This window comes from Pleurodeles waltl, chromosome 2_2, assembly GCF_031143425.1.
Source record: "Pleurodeles waltl isolate 20211129_DDA chromosome 2_2, aPleWal1.hap1.20221129, whole genome shotgun sequence".
NCBI lineage: Eukaryota > Metazoa > Chordata > Amphibia > Caudata > Salamandridae > Pleurodeles > Pleurodeles waltl.
Window position 1 is genome coordinate 1,143,463,633 of NC_090439.1, and position 17,820 is coordinate 1,143,481,452.

General features: G+C 46.9%; 1 protein-coding gene across 1 annotated transcript in view; it reads left to right on the forward strand.

Moving 5' to 3' along the window:
• LOC138282976 (glutathione synthetase-like) overlaps positions 1-17,820 on the forward strand; it is a 309,854-nt gene that overhangs the window by 6,766 nt on the left and 285,268 nt on the right. Inside the window, exon 2 of the mRNA XM_069221064.1 lies at positions 2,247-2,392. Coding sequence (XP_069077165.1) covers positions 2,247-2,392 — 146 coding nt within the window. The remainder of the gene's footprint in view (positions 1-2,246; positions 2,393-17,820) is intronic.

The window sequence follows — 17,820 nt, forward strand, 5'->3', positions numbered from 1 at the left end:
GACTCCCATGATTTACGGAGCTCTGGGGCATCACACAGGACATTTCTTGAAATGGTTCCTGCTCATTTTACTGCACCCTGTGATTTTATTTTGGCGGCAAGAACTTCAGAAGATAAATCAGCTGAGAACACCATAAGTGGCTCATTCTTTTTGTTAGACTGACAAAAATGAATTCTGTTATTGTACATTCTCACCAGAAAAATCTCAATTTCATTATTATGGATCAATAGTGTCATCAGTGTTGACCATTATTCCTCTGTTCTCAATCAGTGTGAACCCGTAGCCAGCAGGCAAGAGTGGCTTTAAAACTTCATCTACTTTTTCAAAGAGTGCAGACTTAACTGAAGGCTGATGTTTATGTTGCTGCTGGGAGCTCATTGTACATTCATATTTTCGAATCTGTGCATGCATGCAGTTCAGGTGGGCATACAGATCCGCTGCAAATACATTCATCTCCCTGTTCAGATCAACTAATCGGCTGAAAACATCTTGGAAGCAACTAGCTGCAGATAAAAACAGGTTTGCCCTTTGAAACTCGCATACTCTGAACTTTGTTCCCTTTTCCCTTTGGCCCTTGTTCTGCCTAAACCATTGGTAACACATTGAAGATCCTCGGCTTTCTGATCAGTCGATGGAGGTGGATGAGGGGTAGCCATCGTTCTTCTAAATGGATGGGCATTGGGTTTGGTGGTTGTCACATTCTCACAAGACGCTGTTTCCTGTTGTGATTCACTGGTTTCTGCTATTTTTCAAAAAAAAATTCAAGGCTTTTTTCCATTGAATACAACTTGTAGCACTTGTTGTTACAGTGATAAAATATTTGATCCTCTTCACTCATCAGTTTCAGTCTTCTGTGAGCTTCGTCTTGCCATACTTCTTCAGCATCCCGAACTCTCTTCTGTACAACGGCGACTGATGTTAGCTCTTCTTTTGGTGGATTAGTTTGGCAACTGACACATCTTTTTTGTTGAAGGAGTCCTCAGATTTTGTAGTTAGCAACACTCAGGAGGTAAAGATCCTCTGTTACCACCTGCTTCGCTCATGTTTACGAATGTGAATCAACGGAAAACCTGAAACAAAAACAATAATAAAATAAATTGCCGGTATGATGGCTAAAACACATCATTATAGAGCTGCCATTTTAGAAAAAGGCAGAAGGGTGGCTCTGGGGAGTTATCTTCTGTCTCTATAAGACTACACGACCCCCAAAACCTATGTTTTGACACCAAAATGAAGTATGAAGGTCTCATAGGACTGAAATATTACATCTTCAATGCAACACATCTGCCATTTCTAAAAATGTCGTCCAGAAAAAATTGGCCCGGATTAGCAATGTCTACGAAAGCTAAATTACTTTTCTAATGATACACAAATCAAAAATGAAAATCTCTGGACAACAATTATTTTTACAGAGGCATATAAAGGGGCCCGGACTATAGGTCCAAGGAAACCCACCACAACCCGAGCACCCCCACCCCTATACCTGGCGGAAAATGTCAACCCCAGCGAGAGGTTTTATATCTTTCCATCAGGGTCACTCATGTACGAGGTACTCTTCTTGGTTACAAGATCTCTTCACTTTGCAATGCTTTACATGGACAGGTGCGATTAGGTACTGAAGGTAGAGTAAATCATATGTTTATAGGCAGTGCTCTATTTATAAAAAAAATAAGTACCAGTGGCAAAATTATTTCACACAGGTCCACTGCATCTGGCACTACCCACAGGTCACATTAAACTGTAGGTTTAACTGTAGGTTTAAGTCCTAGTTGTAGCATGTTTTACACATATATATATATATATATACATATATATATATATATATATATATATATATATATATATATATATATATATATAATGAACTAAACTAATGAACTAAAAAACACAAACAGTGCCACCATGTGGTGGATTCTCTAAAATATGTGCCAGTGTTTACAAATAAGCGTTGGTGCAGAGCACCAGCAAACACTGGCACAAATTAAGCACCGTTTGTAGCCCTTTTTTAGCTATCATATGTACATTGTCCTTTTTCATTTTTAGAGTCCATATAACAATCACGATATACAACAACGTGTTATTTTTCTGTAATACATCAGACACAATAACAGGTAAGAAGCAGATGTCAATTAATGTAATTGATAATAAACTTTTGATTACTGCAATGACATCTTCATTAGTGTTTCGAGTGTTTGTAAATACTTTGCTAAGACACACCTGGTTTCTCTGTGGATGTCTCCTCTTAGGTGATGAATTACTTTCCGTTTACGTTGCTTCCCTCTCCTGTGTCGAAAGATCTCTTCTATCAAGCCAGGACTGCTCAGCAAGATTTTAACCTGCTTGTGGACCTGGTTAGCCAAGATTATAGTTTCTTGGAAGAAGCCTTTGCGAGGTAACCACAACAATATTTATTTTCAGTAAGGTTTGAGCGCACCCAAGTGGCTATGTACAGATGCTACTCCCTGCTCTCTCCTTCTACTGTTCCAGGACGCCTAATAACACGAGAGGGAGTATATTGTATTTGAGTGATAGTTTTTCTTAGGTATCTCACATGAAGATGCATTAATAGAGCAGATCTTTGAAACTTTGAGTACTGTTGACTATAGACATCTTAAATTACACAGTCATTTTACACAATGTGCTACTGGCCCTTTGGAAGGCATCATTCTTTAAACATCATTCTTCAAACTATTTATAATGCAATTTTCTGAAGTTATATAGATCTCTGTTTTTCCAGCAGTGGTTATACTGTTTCACAAGTTGATACATAAATATACATATATATATATATATGCGACTGACCCAGTCATGGAATTTGAATTGATAAGATTAACAAGTCTTCTGTAGAGATGTGCTCAGCTCCAGGGACAAAATACTATGGACCACATTTACAATAAAGTGGTGCATTGTGCGCCAAAATTGGCAGTGACACACAGGTATGTGCAGTATAAACAAACATATGGTGTATTTCCCGCAGAGTGCCAATGCAGCCACCCTTGCACCATGGTATAAGGATGGCTGCATTGCGGGGGTGATTGTTTTTGTGCAGGAAGGGACACCATCCTGCACAAAAACAATCTTCAATGGCGATTTGCCGGCTCGTTGTCTGCCTGGCAGACAGTGAAAAGCGAGACAGGTGCTGCTGCACCCACCGCACCGCCACATTGCAGACGGCTCCTAATGGACATCCCCGCCGGCCCAGCAGGGAGGTCCAAATGCGGCCGGCGGGTTTCCGGCCGCATGGGCGGCCGACTGGCGGTTCAGCCTTGGCGGTAGGCCTCGTCCGACCGCCAAGGTTGAAATGAGGGCCTGTGTGTCTATGTCAAATGTAAGAGCTACATCTTGGACCTCTTTAGTGCCCAAAAAATGATCTAATTGTGCGTATGTTTTATGCGCGTGGGAGTAGAATGTATAATCACGCGTATTCGGTGACATTCTCTCCAGAGATCCCTTAGGCCCATTTCCTGAAGCCGACACTTACTTTCATTAGTTAATTCTCCTGACCCGCCTTGTCTCTGGGCAGATCGATCTAACGTGTTGGCAAAAACTATATTGAGGTCTCCCCCGAGCAGTATTAGTCTATCCTGCATGGCCATAACCCCCGTTAATGATCTGCATAGAAAGGGTTCCTGACCCTCGTTTGGTGAGTACAGGGAACCTAGTACAAACGTGTAACCCCCTCTATCGATGCGATAAACCATGAGGCGTCCCTTTATCGCTGCCACTTTGGCCCTATCTTCCCCTGGATTGAGCAGGCCACTAGGATTGCAACCCCTGCTGTTTTGTGGGAAAGTTTAGGATCGAATACGTGCCAGTCGCTTCACATCAGGTGTGTCTCCTATAAAAGACAGCTATCCACCCCTGATATTCCTAAGTCTCAAAGCACGGCTTGTCTTTTAGCAAGTTTATTCAACCCCTTTACATTCAAGGATATCATGTGTAATCTATCCATTGTAAGTAGTCCATTCTTAGGATTGCTAGGTGTCGCTTCTTTTCTGGTGAGACCCCACAATTGTGTTGGTAACCAGTGCTCACAAATGTATTGATAAAGTCAATTTTATGCCACTCAGGGAGGAGTGTCCGAAGATTTGAGTTCTCCCTAAAAAGAAAAAAAAGAGAACGCCTTCTAACAGAACAACAACCAAGCAGTTAAGGGTCCCGGTAGGTCCAATGCTCCAGACAGAGCAGCAGGCATACCAGCAGTATGTCCAAAGACCTGGTCCATGGTCAAGTCTGATTCCTCCTTCTGTGGGTGGTCCGCAGCCTGATCCTTCTCCCCCAGCTCCTGCACCCCTCCCCTCAGATGCTTCCAGCAGTCACTTTTCAGAGTCTCTTTGCAGTGTTTTCAGGACACTTCTATGCTCCTGGGCTGTAGTGTTTGGGTCCAGACGCTAGTCACCATGGGAGGGCGGACACCTCCACCTTCTGGATCTTTTCCTGGTTCTCTGACTCACTTGGCTGGATGATGCCTTCCCAGCGGTGTACTGCTCAATTCCCAGCAGGTTTCAGGCAGCATGAGTTGGAATGGGTGACCCCACGAAAATGAGACACCTTGTTCTTGAAGAAAGGTGGTCACTGGGCAAAAGTCCCCATGTTTCTGTAGTGTAAGGGCTGACAGGTCCTGAACCAGCATCACGGTGTGACCTCTGAACTTTAGTTGGTGTTGCTCTTTCGCTTTTTGCAAGATTTTCTCCTTAAAGGGGAAGTCGTGGACAGAAACCAATATGTCTGTGTTACGTGTGGTACCCGGATGGGGGAGGCCCGCCCTGTGCACCCTATTCAACTGTATCCACTTGTCATCTGGGGCTTCCAAGACCTGAGCAAAGAGAGCCGGTGCATAGGACTCCACATTTCCATCCCCTTCTTCATTTGGGGCCCTCCTGATTCGGATGTTATTACGCCTAGATCTGTTTTCTAGGTCCTCTGCATGGGCCTGGAGGTCAATATGCCCTTTGAGACTAAGGACCACTTGTCCTTGATTTCTTTGTCTCTGGAGGCTTCTCTGTCTTCTAGTGCCAACACTGTTTTCCCTAGTTCAGCTAGGACAGTGCGCATCGCTTTCATGTCTTGGGATAGGTCCTTTTTGACTGCCTGGAAGTCTTTTTTGAGGGCCATGAAGAGCCCCTCCATAAAGGAACACAAGATGGGGCTTTCAATTTCTTCACCTCGTGGGGGCGGGTCCAGGTTGGAGGGCGAGGGAGGGCTGTCTCCAGACCTCCAGCAGGTCTTAACAGCATTTCTTTAAAGGTGCATTCTTTTTTCCTCCTTCCATGGCTGCACTCCTTTAAGGTTCAACAGGGACAATCTTTGTAGACAATCGTGTCAGTGTTGCTATTGCTCTGTCTCCTATGGTGAGCAGGCTAGTATCCAGAGCGAGTGCTGTACTGCTGTGTTGGCAGCGTCGAGGGGGGGGCCAGCAGGCTGACCTGGATTCCCAATCCATCCCCCAGTCTCAGTCTAGACTCCAGGTTTCTCCTTTGCAAGGGTCTCTCCCTTTCTTGCCTCCTCCCAGATAGGTTTGTAGACCGTTTTTGGGAAAAGGAAATAGTGTCTTTCTGATTCTGGAAAGTGGGGGTGGTTAAAGCGTATCCTCCGGTTCTGGGGTAGCTATGCCATGGGTTGCAAGTTGTGGGTAGTCCGCTGGTTCTCCTCTCCGAGCCTGAGCAACTCAGTCTGATAGCTGAGGGTAATTCTGTCCCACCGAGGAGACTGGGGTGGCATCCAGTCCATGCCTCGCAGGTTCTCCTTTTATCATTCTTTGCTTGGTCAGTGCTTTAGTAGAGTAGGTCAACTTCCCATTTCAGAGCCTGCCTACCTTCAGCTGTAGAGGTGCATCTCTCCATATCCTCTAGGTGCTGACTGTGTACTCCTGTAATGGGGGGCCTCTTTGCTACGTGCAGACCAGCCTTGCACCCCACAGCCGTCTATCTTGTGGCCCGGATCTGGAATGCCATGCGCTGTTCAAGGAGGTTAGTGGGGCCTCTCTTTCCCATTTGTGGTGCAGTATGGGCCAGGTTAGTTTGCTCCAGCCCCCCCAGGGAGGCCATATTGTTCCCAGAAGCAGAAGCAGCGTGTATAGAACACAGCCTCTGTGCCCTCTGGTAAGGCCCAGACAGGCCTTGCTTCTGCTATGGTTCGCTGCACTCGCTTAAGAGCTGTGGCATTGTCTTTCCTTGGGCTGGGGTGGTCCCCACGCCTTTTTCTCTCTGATGCCGGGGAAGCCCCAGTATCATTTGAACTCTGCTGTATGGGCGCGTTTAAGGCCAGCTGTCTTGACGTCATTGCGCTGACCAGGGCCGATACTTATAGCACAGCTAGCTCTTTCCGCTCAGTGCAGGGGTAATTCATTCAGACCTCACCAGTAGCTACGCAGCAGCTGACACCTTCGGTCTGCTGGTGGTGGCCCACAGCAGCTTCCTTGGCATTCTCTCAATCCATTCCTGTCTCCCCAGGGAGGCCGTGTTATCCCCTGTGCCCAGCAGCAGCTTGTGTGAAGCATGGGGCTCAGTGCCCTTCAGTAAGGCCCGGTGGGCCTCGCTTCCGCTACTGTCCGCAGCACTTTCCTGGCGGCCGCGTCTTCGCCTCCCCTAGGCCTGGGGTGGACCCCGCACCTGTTTCTCTGTGGGTCCGGAAGAGCCCCGGCAACGCTTCAGCACTGCTGTCGGACTGGGTGTCAGGCCTGCTGCCTCAGCGTTGCTGTGTTGGCCAGGGCCAGTGGTTATAGCACTGCTGGCTCTGTTGGCTCGGGGCATTCTATCGGCCTCACCAGTAGCTACGTGGTGGCCTCCATCTTGGATCTGCCGGCGGAGGCCCACAGTAGCTTCCTCTGCGTTCGCTCTGTTACCTGGGGTTTTGAGATGGTTCTAAACTCGACGAGAGGGGACACCACACACGGGTGTCCCCCAGGTGCCATATACAAGTCAGGTGTGGGGGATCGGTATTTCACTCACAGGCACTGGAGAGATGGCCAAGAGCATGTCCTATTCCCTCACCAACTTGGCCACGCCCCCCAAACACACCTCTACATCACAATACAGTAACAGTTCACTTCTCTGAGAACCTCGTGCCTCTCCAACAGTCATTGACACTGCATGAGGCTCGGCAGTGGTTAGGCTACAATTACATCTGTCATCATAATATCTTCATCAGCTTCATCCCAGTCATTTTCATGGCGATACATGGAAGTACTTAAGAAGCCGAGCTTACAACCCCACCATCTGCGAAAACAAAATAACATAATGGGGAGCCACAGCACATAGCCAATAGGTCAAGGGAGCAAGGGGTGAAAAAGTTTGGTAACCACTGTTTTAGAGGATTTAGTTTGAGGGCATCCACTTATGCGTTCTTTCTAACCATTCCATCAGGGTTTGTGCGTCATGTTTCACTGATATGTTTAGTGTCACATTGCTGCATACAAAGTACGTTGTAGTTTCTTCTTCTGAGATCTTGCATCCTATTTCTGTCTTGTCCTGAGAATTATCACCAAGACACAAATATAGACCAGGGCATTAAGGAGTCTTGTGCTAATCAAAAAATCTTGGAGGGATGCTTATCCTATTTGTAAATTGACAAAAGCATTATAAAGTAGTTAGTTCTCCTTTTATTAAGAAAGATTGGTAATGGATGCAATCCACCTGGAGATTGTCTGTTTAGAATCAAGAGACCTTTACTCCATAAAACACAAATGTTATATTATGTTGTACAGATTTGTAGGGCATGAACATCACCGCTAATGGTATCCTTGCGACAGGAAAGAAAAACCACTGGACCTATCTGAGAAGGGCCTATTGGAAGAACCAGGGTTTCAGTTTTTATACAATTCAAGGGTGGAGCTGGTGGGTCTGATGTGGTAGAGGAGTTGGTTCTGGGGTTTAGGTGCAACATAGGCGAAGGCATGGCTTTCTGCTTTGGCTGTCTGCATGCTAGGGGATGTGGGCAAGGAGTAGACTAGCTGAGTGTTGGTGTCTGGATGGAGTGGAAAAAAGGATGCAGTTGTAGAGGTAGGGTGAGCCTTGGTTGTGTAAAGCTTTGTAGGTGTGAGTGAGGATTTTGAATAGGGAGTGCTTTTGGATAGGGTGCCAGTTGAGGAATCTGAGATGTTTGCAGACGTTGATGAAGTGGAGAATGTAGGAAGCAGGCTCTGTATATACTATATTAAAATGAGGTATAGTGTGCACAGTCCAGTGGATACCCAGAGATTTTATAGAGGCTAAAGTAGATAATACTAATGCTCTTTTGTGGTAGTGTGGTCGACCAGTTAGGCTTCTCAGAGGGTAGTGCTAAGTATTTGTTGTACACACACAGTCAAGAAATGAGGCACACGCTCAATGACTAACTCCAGGCCAATGTTTTTATATAGTAGCAATGTACTTTGTTATTTTATTTATAGAACCAAAAGGATCTTTGTTGCTCGAAAGTACAGTTGTAAGTTTGTATCAGTCATATACCAAATATACTTTGTTTAGGTTTTGCAGATAAAAGAGCTTGCAAGTAAGTAACACTTTTCAATTTCAAAAGTAGACAGAGCAATTTCTAGGAAGCAATGCATTCTTGGGGGGTGAAAGTGTTAACACAGCTTACCAGTAAGTACTTGAATTACAGTCCCAGTCTTTGGTGTAGGATGTCCACAGGTCAAGGTTCAAGTTGACCCCAAAAGAGCACCACCAGCAACACAGGGCCAGCCGTTTGCAGAAGTCAAAGCTGGTGTAAAGTTTTCAATGGAATCCTATATAGACTGGGGGCACTCGGAAGAAAACAGATTGCAGGGGAGTACCCATGACTTCATGGTACAGACCTGAAGGGGTTTAGATGAACACCGGGGGGGACACAGGTTAGCACCAAGCACACACCCTCAGCGGCACAGGGGCGGCCAGGTGCAGGGTGCAAACACAGTGACACCCAATGCTTTTCAATAGGAGAACCCCGGGGTCACAAAGATGCTGCAGGCTGGGTCCAGGGAGTCGGTTTTGGAAAACCAAAGGGTGTATAGGTAGGAGAGGAGCCCTCTGGACGTTGCTGGACTATCGCTCTGATTCTCCAAGGCCTGGGGGCTACTGGTGCAGGGATACATTTAGGCGTCAGGAATCTTCATTGGACCCGGTTGCGGTCAGGAGGGTTCTCCGTATTCAGGCTGCAGGCATCGTTGTGTTGGCCAGGAGGGGTCAACCTAGGGTGGACTCAAGGTCAGAATTGCCTGGGGATTTTCTCTGGTCTGGTGGGCCACCGGGACTCGGGATGTGGGCGCGGGGTGGAGAGTGGACACTGCAGAGTGGGAAGGTTGTTAGAGTTTCTTGTGGACAAAGCCGCTGTCCAAGCCGAGATCTTGATCCTCTGGTGGGCAGACAGTCCTCTGGGGGTTTGTAGAGTTTTTTGGTCCTGCAGGGTGTGTCACCTTTTTATAACAGGAGCCTTAAGCTGCAAACAGGCTGGTAGGGCTGGGACCAAGTCAGTTGTTGTCTGGAATCTTCACTGCTGGGTCGGCCCTTTAGTCCTTCTTCTTCTTGAGGTCATCAGGAATCTGAAGAGCTAGGTTCAGTGGTGCCTCTAAATAAAGGGGGGTTACAGATGTTACAGAGGTCAGATGGCAGTAGCCCCCTGTGGGGAGGGGAGCATAGCCCTGTCCCTATTGGCTACTCTCCTCCAAAGCAAGATGGAGCATTCTACAAGGAGGGGGCCACTTCAGCTCTGGACACCTTAGGGGTGGTCCTAGCTGCAGTGGTCACTCCTTGTTTTTCCTAATTTTCCCACTGGACCTGCCACCAAAAGTGGGGCTTGGTCCGGGGGCGGGCATCTTCACTAGCTGGAGTGCCCTGGGGCAGTATAACAGGAGGCCGAGCCTTTGAGGCTCACCACCAAGTGTTGCAGTCCTGCAGGGGGGGGAAGTGTAAAGCATCTCCACTCAGAGCAGGTTTTGTTCCTGACCCCGGAGAGCAAAAAGGTTCTCACCCCATAGGGTCAGAAACGTGTTTGTCAGTGGCAGGCTGGCACAGACTGGTCAGCCTTACACGAAAGGGTTGGGTAAAATACAGGGGACTTAGACACTGTAGGGGCATATTGCTCATGCAGCTGGGCCCTCACCTGTGGTGTAGTGCACCCTGCCTTAGGGCTGTAAGGCCTGCTAAAGGGGTGACTTGCCTATGCCGCAAGCAGTGGTTTCTTAACTCCTTGGTGTCCTCTGTTGAGTTGGGCCTTGATGCCTATGTTGAAGGATTTGTTGTAGTCTAGCTTGATGAACCTGTGGATGTCCAAAGAAAGCCATTTGAAGAATGTTCTGAGCAGATTAAGGGTTTGGAAGCAAGTAGATGTGACCACTTTGACCTGTTTGGACATCAAGATTTGGCTGCTGATTACAAGGTCCAGGTTCCCAGCACTAGTGGAGAAGTGGGGATTTAGTCCAAGTTCAGAGGGCCACCAGGCTGAGTACCACGCAGATATATCTTTGTCAAATTACAGTACTTCAGTTTTGTTGCCGTTTGAGATAGATCTTGTTCATGTGATTGGTTTCCAAGGACTTGCAGCTGGGAAAGTTGGCTTGAGCGATGAGAGAGCTTTCTGAAAGCGAGAAATTAACCTGGGTGCTATCGGTGCACAAGATGATGCTGAATTTCTGTGAGCAGATGATGCTGGCAAGCAGGGCCACGTAGACACTGAAAAAGGTAAGGCTGAAGGAGGATCATTGAGGAACTCTGGAGATCAGATTGGTAATGTTGGATTTGTAGGGGGCTCTGGTGGTATGTCCAGAGAAGAAAGTGCTGATTCATCATAGCGCCAAGCTCTGAATGCCAGCTTCTTGGAGGCATTGGATGAGAATGGGATAGGAGATAGTATTGAATGCCGCAGACTGGTCCAGTAGAACGATTGTTGCTGTGTGACCTTTGTCTATGTTGAGATGGAGATCGTCGATGGCTGCGATGAGGGCTCTCCTGATACTGTGGTTGGGTCTGAAGTCAGATTGTGAGGCGTCCAGGTGGTGTTTTGTGTTGAAATGGTTGTCTAGGCATGTGTTGATAAGCTTTTCCAGGAACTTGGCTGGGTAAGTGGGAAGGGAGATAGGCCTGTAGTTGGGCATAGTCACAGGGTCAATTAAGGATTTTTTGAGGAGGGGTAGGATAATGATGAGTTTCCAGGGGCGGTAGTGTGAGATAGGTTAAATGTTGGAGTTATGAGTTACTGGATGAGGCCAAAGCCCTAGGTGGTGATGAAGTGTAAGCATGAGTCCAAGGAGGCTCCAGAGTGGAAGGAGTGTATGGTGTTAGTGGCTTCCCTGGAGGCGATGGCTGGCAGTTTAGGGTCTCCTGGGTGTTCCTGTCTATGGAGTAGAGGTCCTAGATAGATGAGAGGTCTGGTTGGTACTAACATTCTAGTAGACGTTTTTTGGTTGCGCCTGCATGAGTACATGTGCATTAGTACATGAACTCTTGCTTGCAAGAGATATTGTGATAAATAAGGGACTTGGAGCCCGCCCATTGTTTACCATTTCTTGGCTTCATTGTCACCCTTCTTTGCTAATTGGCCAGTGCATGCAAGCTTTAATTCCTCGTCTTTCGTGTGTAGCTTGGATCAACCTCAAGCGGTCTAGGAGGGGAGTGGTTTAGGTGCTAAACGAGCGCCTCCTTTGGAGTTTGTGTGACTATATGGGGACACTCCCCCTCCTTTGACCTGGGGCAAGTAGCCACCCAGGATTAGGGCTGCCTTAGGGCATTCCCCCACAGGTAGGCCTTATACTACTTGTACTTACTACTTGTACTTCTATATAACCTTCACTCCTCCTAGTGGAGTAGTCTTTCTCTTGTCATAAAATGCATGACTAATGCCCTGAAGAATGCCCCTAGACCTTCCTTGTCTCTTTGTAGCGGGCAGAAACATGTTGGCCAGTAATTATTAGATAGGTGACCCAGTGAGTCATTGTTCTCACATTGGTGTCCCATCCTCTGTTCTCAACCTCACCTGCAGTCACCACGAATAAAGGTGTACTATTATACAGGTGACTGACTAGGTGTTTTTATATTTTCCCTAGCGTAGCTGGATGCCATATACTTCCAGACAATCTGAATTTTCACACTCCCTCCCGTTCTTTTAACGGTGAGGTTGAGTCCGCCCAGGTCGCACTGTCCTACCTGGGTGGGGCTAGGTGGTCATATGATGAACCATGACACTATATAGTGTGTGAGACCACCTAGTCCATAAAGGAAACTTCCCTTCCCTCCTCCCCCCACCACGAAATTCCCACAGCACGTTATATGGTACTCATAGTCTGAGATTAAGGAGCCCTAGGTAAATCCTTCTTCAACGGCCCAGTCTTATAAGTGACCCCCATACTCCTTGTGTTTTTGATTAACATTTTAGGGAGACAGTATGGGGCGGTCCTCTTCCTCTCTCTGACTCTCTTTTTGTGCTTAGATAGCTTGGACCAACTACTGATAGATTTTAGCTTGATTAGTGTCCTTCTATTATCCATCCACTGCTCGTGCTGTGATTCAAGTACTATTTTGTTTATTTGCTTCTGCTCCCAGGTTCCACCCGTCATCCCTGTTGCTTCTTCCCTTTTCACCCAGCCCTGTGTTCATAAGGCACGGTGCATGGTATTTAAAAGGACAAGTAAAACCTTTATGTTAACCATGCCCTTACAGTGAATAGGCCCAAATGTTATTTTCCCTGTTGAAGGGTTGGGTGCTTCATAAGAAAGCAATGGGATGCAATATTAAGTTGAATAATTTTGTCTCCATCTAGGAAACAGCGGTAAATTCCCTTCTTGGACTTTTTCCAACAGGTTCTATTTGCATTTTGCAATGCGTATCGCAGCGAGACGCTTTAGTGTTTAGAAAAGGGCTCGGAGCCCTGTGGACGTCACATCAGTGTTTTTCATTGGTTTGTGGGATTGCCTAATAAAATCTGCTTGCTTTCATTAGTGGAAGGCATGCACATGTCATGCCTTTTCCGGTGGCTAGCCCTCCTCGAGCGCACCGACAAAGTACTGAAAACATGCGAGGCTCGCTGTTTTCTGTCCGGCTCGTGGACTACTTTTTCTGTAATTTACTAGCACGATTTCGCTTGGCAGAAGTCGAGCGCTTTACATAGTTAATTGCACTTTTTCGGGTTAGGTACATAAATGCACTTTTGCCGATAGGTGAAAAGTCAGGTTAGGAGTTTACAACGCTGTCAGCTCTAATACGAGCAAACGCGAGACCCGTTGCATTGCAAATGCTTGTTAATATTAGTAGCTAAACCTATAGTTATTTCCAGTTGTGTGTACAGAGTAAAGAAAAAGCAGATCACATTATATAATATAATATAATTCAGTAATAGCTTTTAACCATGCAATACTCTGTACTGTGACAATAATCATGGCACTTTGAAGACCATAAGTATTAAATCCAACTTACTGCATATAACTGGGAAAAGAATAAAGGGAAGGGGGAGTGAAGGTATGGAATTGGTTGAGAATTAGCTTGGATCAGAGAGACCGCCTTCATATGAACAGGTGTAAGTAAGTGAGATGAAATGGGCAAACTGTTAAAGTGGGTTTGCAGGATGCCACTGGTAAAAAGGCAGGGATTGGAGTCTTAGAGAGATACTGCAAATAAATAGTCCATAACATGCAACATCTAAACTTTTATTTATGGGGAGGGTATGCTCCAACTTTAGGCAGTCCAGGAATTGTCCCATTAGGCTGCAAGAGAAGGCTTCTGGAGACCTCTGACCTGCTCTTTGTATAGGATAGATATTTCAGCTTCAGCCCATTTTATGAGGACTCGTGACCAGGTTGCAGTTGAGGTGGAGATTTAGATTTAGATTTCCAGTGACAATTATTTGTACGCTTAGGCAGGATGAGTGTCATGTTGGCCTGCTTTATGGCTGCCTGGTCTTTTTTTGAAGCCCCTTTATATTCCTGGAGTTATGGAAGACCAAGAGGGATCGATTTGGCAGTGATTGTAGACTATACATTTGTAAGGTCCAAAACTGCCTGAGGAGTGGCCAGGTCCAAAGCATGTGTATAAAGTCAGCCATAAGTTGGGTCAACATCAGGTGAGCGGGTAGAATGAGGTTCTGTAACACCAGGAAATTTGCCTCAGCCCATGGCTCATTGTGTTAAGGACTTGTTCAAAAGGATGGAGTTCTGGGGTGTGGTGGGGTGGGGGTAAATCAGAGAAAGGCCATATTTTTTGCAAAGCTTGTATTGTGTTGTGTACCAGGAAATGTGGTTTTGCGGCAATGTATATAGCGCAGGCTTGCGCCATTCCACAGCACCAGCCAGGAGCCATATTAAAGGAATGGCGTAAGCCAGCGCTAAACTTGGGCTAGCATCTCAGAAGGAGACGCTAACCGGTTGGGGGTGGCGGTAGAGAAGGAGGGGGTTATGCATCAGAAAATGAAGCTAGCTGGTTAGAGGCAAACAAAATGCCTCTAACCAGACTAGTGCCATTTCCTGGTAAACAACCACTAAAAACATGACTCCTGTCTTAGGAAAGACAGGAGTCATGCCCACCACCCCAATGAACAGCACAGGGGACACGTGTTCCCTGGGCGTAGCCATTGAACCCTGTGCTATGCAGGGGACCCCAAGTTAGGGTCCCGATGGCAAAAAACAAATAAAAAAATACTTACCTGGGATGGGGTCCCCCATCCTTCGGTGTCCCTCTGGTGGAGGTGTTCCTGGGGTTTGGGGAGGGCACCTGTGGACCCATTCCATGGTGTTTAACCATGAAAATGGGTCCACAGGTCCCCTAATGCCTGGTCGGACCCAAGAGTTAAATAATGGTGCAAAGCAAGCTTTGCACTATTACTTAGCCCCTCCTTCCACCCGTGCGTCATTTGAGCACGGGGGGATAAATATGGGGCTATGGGGATAGCACCATTTTTTTGATGGAAACGCCTACCGTGCATCTCATTGACACAAGGTAGGTTCACACATCCCAAAAATAGTGCAAACGCCTATATTTTGACACTAGGGCCTGTATTTATACTTTTTGACGCAAAACTGCGCTAACGCAGTTTTGCGTCAAAAAAATTAGCGCCGGCTAACGCCATTCTGAAGCGCCATGCGGGCGTCGTATTTATTCAATGACGTTAGCCGGCGTTAGCCGCCGGCGCTGCCTGGTGTGCGTGAAAAAAAACGACGTACACCAGGCAGTGCCGGCGTAGGGGAAAATGGAGCTTGGGTGTCAAAAAATGGGGCAAGTCAGGCTGAGGCAAATTTTTCGCCTCAACCCGATTTGCGCCATTTTTTACGACGCCCAACCCCCATTGAAATGACTCCTGTCTTAGCAAAGACATCCTTGGGCGTCCTCCTGGGGTGGGCAAGGGTGGCAGGGGGTGTCCCTGGGGGCATGGGAGGGCACCTGTGGGCTCATTCTGAGCCCACAGGTCCCTTAACGCCTGCCCTGACCCAGGTGTTAAAAAACGGCGCTAACGCGGGTACACATCGTTTTTTTTGACCCGCCCACTCCCGGGCGTCATTTTTGCCCGGGAGTATAAATACGACGCATATGCATCGGAGTCATTTTTTTAGACGGGAACGCCTACCTTGCATATCATTAACGCAAGGAAGGTGTTCACGCTAAAAAATGACGCAAACTCCATGAACTTTGACGCTAGACGCGTCTAACGCCAAAGTATAAATATGGAGTTAGTTTTGCGTCGAATTTGCGTCGAAAAAAACGACGCAAATTCGGCACAAACGGAGTATAAATATGCCCCTAGATGTGCCTAGCATCAAAATATAAATATGGAGCTAAGTTTGCACTGAATTTGCGTAAAAAATAAATGATGCACATTTGGCGCAAACAGTGTATGAGTATGGGGCTAAGGTCCCAGAGGCCGATGGCACCAGTAGGGTTGGGGAGGCCATGATGAGTATTGCTAGGGCATAAGGCATTGTCCTCTTGGTGAGGGTTAGTGCACAGTGTTAACAGCACGGCAGTACCTGGAGGAAGTGAGGGTGAAGGCGGAGACGGTGATGAGATGTGAATAACAATGTATTTAATTCTCCCACCCAGCATGGTGGTAACTATATTGTAGGTCTCTCAAGGGGAAGCCCCGCATGCCAACTACTCAGCCACTGGATTTGGCAGCTAGGTTATAGACCTCGAATTGTGGAGCCCCCAATGTCCCAGAATTGACTGACGGCAGACATTATTCATTACTATCAACATACAAGTATCCCTTGAATCATGAAGCACTCAAACTTAAAGGAAAAGATTGAAAGCTACACTTGTGCACCACACATACAGATGTGGGGAAGGAGACTCTCTCACCCACTCTAATAGTGGCATACTTCAACATCGGGTTCACCGTGAGTCCTAAAGGTCAGGGTGGGCTCAACCATCTTTCAGGAGGTCTTGTCAGATAATGAGACAGGGGGGGTAACATTACGATAACAGTTCCTCATGCAAACCCCAGATATCCCTTTATTAGTAGGGTGGATAGAAATAGTTAAAAATAAACTTAAAACTGGGTTTAGGATACAATGGTCCTATGACCCTAAACTTTCCAATTACACCAACTTTGGCCTCAGTGGGTCCTGGGCTTCCATCAGGGTGTGTGTTATAGCTCTTCACGCTTCCTTCGTGACGTGCCTTATCTGATGAAGTGCAGCATGCAAAACTACTTTAAGCTTGCCTAAACATTGGAATACTTGCCACTCTAAGTCATGCCTGGTTGAATGGGAAACAGCTGCTCTCTCAGGGTGGGAGGGGGGTTGGCCCTGTAGTCACACTTTTATCAAGGGTCCCTACCCTCTGATGCACCTATTTGTCTCTGCTTTTCCTGGCTTCTAGCCACAAGCCGGGAAGAGCAGAGTCCAATAGGGGAACAGGGTCAAGACTGATTTGCATATGGCAGGCTCCAAACTGGGGTGGCGTGATGAGCAAAAGAATGCTGGATCAATCCCAGATCTGTGACTGGGGGTGAGTGTTTGAAATGTTTCAGCACTCCATTTTTTCGTGTTGCTAAAGTTGCCCCAAGTGGCCAGTGTATGCCCAGAGGTGTGACCCGTGATACCCTGAAACTGGTCTTAAGTTGCTTGATTCTGGTTCAGGGAGGACCTTGCCTGGCAGTTTAGGCTGGACTTCTTCTCATGGGGAACATGAGTCAAGACTGATTTTTATATGGCTGGGTCCAAACTGGGATAGCACGGTGAGCAGAACAATAGATTTAACCCAGATCTGTGACAGGGGGTGAGTGTTTGAAAATTTCAGCACACCGCCCGTCATCCTATTGTGTTGCTAAGGTTGTCCTAAATGGCCAGGGTATGCTCAGATATGGGTAACGTGCTCACTCTGCCACTAGGTCCATGATAGCCTGGTTGATGAAGTGTGATACTCTGACACCGGTCCAGGATGCTTGATTAGAGTCTAGGGGGGACCTGGCCTGGCAGTTCGGGCTGGACTGTTCCCATGGGGAACAGGGCCAAGACTGATTTGCATATGGCTAGGTCCAAACTGGGGTGGCATGATATGCAAAAGAACTATGGTCTAAACCGAGATCTGTGACTGGGGGTAAGTGTTTGAAAAGTTTTAGCACTCTGTCCATCATCCTTTTGTGTTGCTTAAGTTGTCCTAAGTGGCTAGGGTATGCCAAGACGTGGGTCCTGTGCTCACTGTATCACTGGATTCAAGCTAGTTTGTCTGATGAAGGGTGATACCCTGACAGAGTAACGTGCCTGTTGAGATCTATTTCTGGCCATAAGTTTCTCTCTTTTCCAGCACATCCTGTTGCCTAACTACAAACTATCACACAGTGCACTATTCTCAGGGAAATCCAAGATGACAGAATATTTATGTACCTGGAGGCTGAAGTAGGCTTGTGGCACACCCACAGGTT